Genomic DNA, 6150 nt, shown 5'->3' on the forward strand with positions numbered 1-6150 from the left:
AAGACCCTATTATTCTCTGGCCATATATTACGGCACGATCGATTGTTAGATGGCTAAATGCCCAACGTTAATCTATACAATTCTAAAACTATGAGCTAGCACTTTAATCTAAAAATACCTTTTTTATATTACTCCTGATTTTTACATTTCACGTAAAACATTGTCGCCAGAGGTTGATCATGGACACTAACAGCTTAATTTGAGATAAATGACTATGAGTTTCTCTAAAGTTAACTCTAAAGTTGTGTAATGTGTAGTCCAGTCATTTATGGACATTTATGGAAATGAACCTGCAAATGTTCTAATACTCACGAAACTTTGCACAGACCTTCCCGAAGTTATGATTAAACGATTTTCGTTTGGAGACATTTTTTTGACCGTGGAGAAAACCCAGGAGGGCCACGCCATTATTGACCCAATAACGTAACCGACCCCTTGCTTCTGAAGGTCGTAGAGACTTCAAAATAGGCTTGAACGAAGCCGCATATGCATGTTTATATAGGAGTTATTGAGCAACACATGGCCTAAAATCCTTACTTTTCGATAAATTCGCCAAAAACCATTTTGGGCGTGGTGCTAAGCCCATTTTCGATATGATCGTGATGGAGTCTTCAGACAGGATGCAAAAGAACCGCAATTAGCATATTAATATATGACTTACGAACAAACATATGCCTTAAAGTGCTTACTTTTTCAGTTATTGGCGAAAAACTGATTTTCGGTTCCAGAAATCATGCAAAACTATGGGTATCTGGTTAATTGGGCTATGAAGGCCCTAAAGGTTTTTGAATGTGTGCAAATTGTGCAGAATGGCCATGTTTATATACAACTTATGAAGCAACATGTACCCTAAATTACTTACTTTTCGAGTTATTCGGGGGAAAAGATTGTATTATGTCCATTTTTTACCTGTAAAATACAGTCTCACGAGCTACTCTGCGCGCAAGAGGGACTTTATGACGTCATCGCCAAAATAATACAAACGCTATTTACACGCGTTAGAGAGCAGTTAGAGATTTAGGAATTTCGACTCGTTGCTTAGTTTGCTATTTGTCACAATCTGTCAAAATATGAGGATAACTTTTTTTTCAGTTAACTGGTCCTTTAAGTTTTATCAACGCTTGCATTTTTCTTCTGGTGAACGGCACATCAATCTTGAACTAACCTGGCAGTAAAGCATAGGAAGACAAGAGGGTTAAGAAGATTATTTATTGTCAGTAGAGTCATCACAGCTTGTCCTATTCTTAATTCCGAATCGTTCCCCACCTCTATTATTCGGTTTGGTCTGAAGACAATATTTTATAATTGGAGTATTCTGACAAATATTCATTATGTGGTATTAGGTGTGACAAGATTGAGTATACATTTCTATTATTTGCACTCTGAGAGCCTTATTATAAGGTTAGTGGTGTGACGACGATAGTGAAATTTCATTATTTGTGCTATCTTGATTAGAGTGAAGAATGTGTTTGGTTTTATACTACCATTCTAGTATACTACTATTCTATTCTAGCTAATGCTGTTTTGTATTTGGTAAGCGTTGAAGTCTTTTGTTTTAGCTTTTATAGTGACGATTTTAAATCTCTCACAACAAATATTATCTATTTTTACATGATTTAAATAAGCCTAGAACTATGAAGGCCTCAGCATTATCTAACTCTGACGTATTATCTCACATCATAGTGATAGAAAGGTAGAAAGTAAAGGGTAAGTAGCAGACCAGGAAAGCCAGTAGGAGTGATATTACCATGCAGGTCAAATTCTGCTCAACTCTCCGCATAATTCTTTGTCCTTGACCCTTCTTTCTCTGAAGTTATTGAGATTATTATTTAATTATTATTTAATTGATTGTTCATCTGTTAGAAACTTGAGTTTGATCGTGTGGGTACAACTAGTCTCGCTGTTTAAGAGGACAGCTTTATCATTTGTGTGGTTTGGAATGAAAAGATCGCAAATACCTATAACATAAGTATGTATAATAGTATAATGCCGACCGGCTATAATTAACCGGCTATTAGCCGCCTGTTAGAGGACTGGACCGTAACAACCGGCTACTAGTCGGCTAATAGCCGGTCGGAATTGTACCTATTTGCCTGAAACGATTTCAGTTTGGAATGAAAAGATTTCAAATCGGAAACTTTGTATTGCAATAAAGTGACAAATAAAAAAGCTGTTGATTTATAACGCCATCCTGCTGGTGCCATATACAGATTTAGAGCATGTCACAATGCCTTAACATGTCACAGTATCTCAACAGGTTCACATAAATACCTTGAACATGCACTCCAACTAATATAACTAAGTCGAAACTAAAAGTAAAATGGCAATAAACTAGACAGATTTTAACTTATAGTTAAACTAATAGAAGACTTAAATAATTGTAAATTCTTTACCCAACCCCCTTCTAAATAGTCTGAAAACACCACGTGATGGCCATATAAGCAGTCAAATATTTAATTGTAACTCACCTTCCTTCTGAGTAGTCTGAAAACGGTTGCAAAACTGAGCACCATAACTGCAAGGTTAGCTGCCAAAAACTCGACTAGTCTGCGAAATTCCGTGTTAATCTCTTTTTAAGCTTTTATAAAAGGTGGGAATTTAAAGTATTTCAGTCATTCATTACTAAGTAAGGTGCCGAGGAAATAAAGTAAGCTCAAAGCGGGGGAGTGGGAGAAAGTTGGGAAACCTGTGGATTAGAAAGAAGTGTTGGGTGTTGCTGGCATATACAAATCTGAAGGACTGGAGACAGATTTTGTGGCCGTCTCTTTCTATGTACTGAAACTATTTGAACAATTATGTTAATCAAGTTTAAACTAGTTTGAATATGACTTTTTAATCAGTGGTTTACAGTTGGATTAGCTTGAATAATCATCTTCAGCAGAAAATCAGGATATCTTTATTCTACTGCTTATTTATTTTCAGCTTTAATATATATATGTTAAGTAGTTAGCTATGTTGTTAGTTTCAATGTGAGAGTATGGACTGAGAAGTGGGAGGTTCAAGTATGACCTGTTGAGTGCATAAGGCTAAAGGTCCTCTCAAAGCAGGTCCGGATGTAGGTTTTACTGGTTTGAGGATTTCATCTTAGTTCTCTTTCAACTTTTTGTTAAAATTACATTTTCTTTATTGTTTCGAAGCGCTGATACTCTGAGAGCCTCGAAGACTGAGCCGCTTCCACTTGCCGGTAATGACAGCAATACATGCAAACTTATTGGTGTGTGAACGACTAATATAATTGAGAGCACACTGCCCTGTGAAAACAGTAGTTCGATATACATTGATGTTTGAGAACCCGATTTAACGGACTAATTTTTATTTTCCCGCTCAGTTGACTGGCTTGGCTCCTGCAAACACATTAGCCCTTTTGAGTACGGTTCGTGTCAATTCCCACCTCATTAACATTGAAATTGAAGTCCAGAGAAAGCGATTCTAAGAAAAGAAAGTGGCTAATCCAAATCAATCATGGGCGGGCGTTTGCTGCTGTTACTATGTCTAATAAGTCTATACACAATATCGCCTTCTAATTTGTTAAAAATCCGTTCACCTCGGCCATTCTTAAACGCCACGATTCATTCAGCTACAATTATTTGTGACAGTTTTGCAGTTTTTGAAACCGGGTTTAGTTCCCACCTATAGATATTGTAATAGTTGTTTAGTTCCGACCTAGAAGTTCTTAAGTAGTTGTTGTTTTGCAACATTTAGATAAAACTGTTACCTGATTGGTTGTTGTGTTCATGATAACTACCATGATGGACGAGTAGAAGACAACCGCCGCTCCGGCTGCTTTTCCGTACCAGACCTTGACTCTGGTTGCGTAGAAGAAAGGTGCGAGAACGGCCGCTACTCTGTCCACTGCTAGTAGGACTATAGTCCACATTGTACTTCTTATCACCAGACTGGTAGATATCCCGTAGAGCACACAACCCAGCTGTAATGTAAGAAATTATCCTAAATGTGGTTTAAAGAGATTATAGACTCTAAATGTTAACTCAATAGATAGTAGTACCCCGAGGCCAAATGTTATTTCAAAAGATTTTAGTATCCTAAATGTGGTTCAAAGAGATTTTAGCATCCCAGCTGTATTTTTAACAATTTTTAGCACCCCAAATGTGATATACAAATATTTTAACACCTCAAATGTAATAAAGGAGATTTTAGCACCCCAGCGAAGGTTTTAACACACCCAAATGCAAAAGTTTTAGCATAAAAACTTTTGTTTTGTAGTTTGGATTTTATAATCTTAACCAGTCCTTGCTTCTGGGAGTGGCCTTCTAAAAATAATAGCACAATAGCTCCAGGTTATTAATGAACTCTAAGTCCAGGTACGCTAACTTCATTGTATAGTTAATCTTAACCCTGGTTACCAGTTAGTGACCCTGGTAACCAGTTAGTTACCCTGGTAACCAGTTGAAATAATATTATAAATCATACAATTATAATTATTAGATTAGGTTCACCATGCCAAGATTTCTGTAAGGGTCAGTTAGTTTTATTGTTGTTTAATTTTATATATTTAGTTAGCTTTATAAATTTAGTAATTAACTAACAATCCTTCCACATATTCGTCCGACTGTTATCATCACAAAGTAGAGTCATAGCTTATATGAATTAAGCCATTTAGGACTCAGGAGAGTTCCAGACAATTTTTTTTGTCATTGTTCATTATTAAATGGAGCGATGTTTGGACTTTAGAATGAACTGCATGGCTTTCAACAAATTCGAATACTGATTTGCCTTAATCATGTTAATAATGGATGTTCAAATGGACCTTAATTAAAGCTATTGATATGAAATATATATAATCTAAATTCCCTGATTTTCATTTGTTCTAATTCTTCGCTCGCACAATCCTGTTTGTCTATTCACCACACAGACTGGTCAGGAAGTCAGCTGTACTCATCATTGAATACACTTTGTTTTCATTTCGATTCGGATAATGATTTACTTAACTGTTAATTAAACGTTAATTTAGGCTATCAGTATAAAAGATTTGTCTAGAAATCTAATCGCTATTGAAACCCCTTTTATTTTGTTCGAATAGTTCGATCGTACGATTATATTTGTTATTTTATTACCTACACAAAGCAGAGTGACCAACATGCCCCTCTTTCGAGGGGTGCCCCTCTAAACGGCCCTCGTTGGGCCTAATGCCCCTCTTTTGAAGGGGCATCGGTATTTATCCCTCTGAAGCTCAATAAAGTAAAACTGTTTAAATCAACTAATTTCCCCAAAAATGTTCGCCGGTGGCACTGGTATTACTTTCAAAGTCAACCGTTCACCGTTGGCACTATTATTTGAGTTTTCTAATTGCGTATTGAGTTATTATAGGTTACAGGGGTTATTATAGGTTACAGGGGTGTAGGAAGAGGGAGGGGGGCTAATAATGTACTGGTATTCATGAAAATGGCTGACTAAAAATGTAAACTCTAAGACCCGAAGCTTCATTTAGGGCTAGAATGCCCCTCTTTTAGGTCAAAATGTATGCCCCTCCTAGTTATTTTTCTCTGTTGATCAGTGTCACAGAGTGGTACGCCACGTGATCCCCATATAAGGAGTGTACCTACCTTGCCGAGTGGCCAGTTGTTCTCCCGAGTATCCATTATCAGAGAGGATATTCTCATGGGTAAGATGATGGTACCAATACATAGGTCGTACACAGCCAGGAAGCTGAGTAACATCCGTGCAATTCCCTTTCTCGCCTGGGTCAAGGAAGTTATTTGAGACCTTCAGTAATTGTAATAATATATTGGTGTTAACATTCACTCTTTGGGGTCGGCTTGATACATCATTATGTTTCTTCATTTTGAAAGAAGTTTTTAAAAGTTTATGTCAACGGTACCTTCTTAAGATGCATCGCCATTAGAACATTGAGGACAATTATCAGGACAGCTATCGTTATCACCACTCCCACTACGACTCCCATTATTAATCACCTAGATCAGTAACTGTTTAGTAGCCCTGGTAACCAGTTAGTAACCCTGGTAACCGGTAGTCACCTTGGTAACCAGTTAGTAACCCTGGTAACCAGTAGTTACCCTGGTAACCAGTAAGTAACCCTGGTAACCAGTTAGTAACCCTGGTAACCAGTCAGTAACCCTGGTAACCAGTTAGTAACCCTGGAAACCAGTTAGTAACCCTGGTAACCAGTAA

The 6150-nt window shown here is 37.2% G+C and overlaps 1 protein-coding gene across 1 annotated transcript; it reads right to left on the reverse strand.

Annotated features, from left to right (window-relative positions):
• Nucleotides 1-1672: 1672 nt before the first annotated feature.
• Nucleotides 1673-5923, reverse strand: LOC134826780 (beta-3 adrenergic receptor-like). Its single transcript, XM_063839276.1, has 4 exons — nucleotides 5840-5923; nucleotides 5565-5699; nucleotides 3716-3928; nucleotides 1673-1807 (listed from the first exon to the last, which is right to left on the reverse strand). Exons 1-4 carry the CDS (start codon nucleotides 5921-5923, stop codon nucleotides 1673-1675), a joined length of 567 nt encoding a protein of 188 aa, XP_063695346.1.
• Between the last annotated feature and the right edge of the window lie 227 nt (nucleotides 5924-6150).

Source organism: Bolinopsis microptera, chromosome 2 (genome assembly GCF_026151205.1).
Source record: "Bolinopsis microptera isolate Bmic1 chromosome 2, MBARI_Bmic_1.0, whole genome shotgun sequence".
NCBI lineage: Eukaryota > Metazoa > Ctenophora > Tentaculata > Lobata > Bolinopsidae > Bolinopsis > Bolinopsis microptera.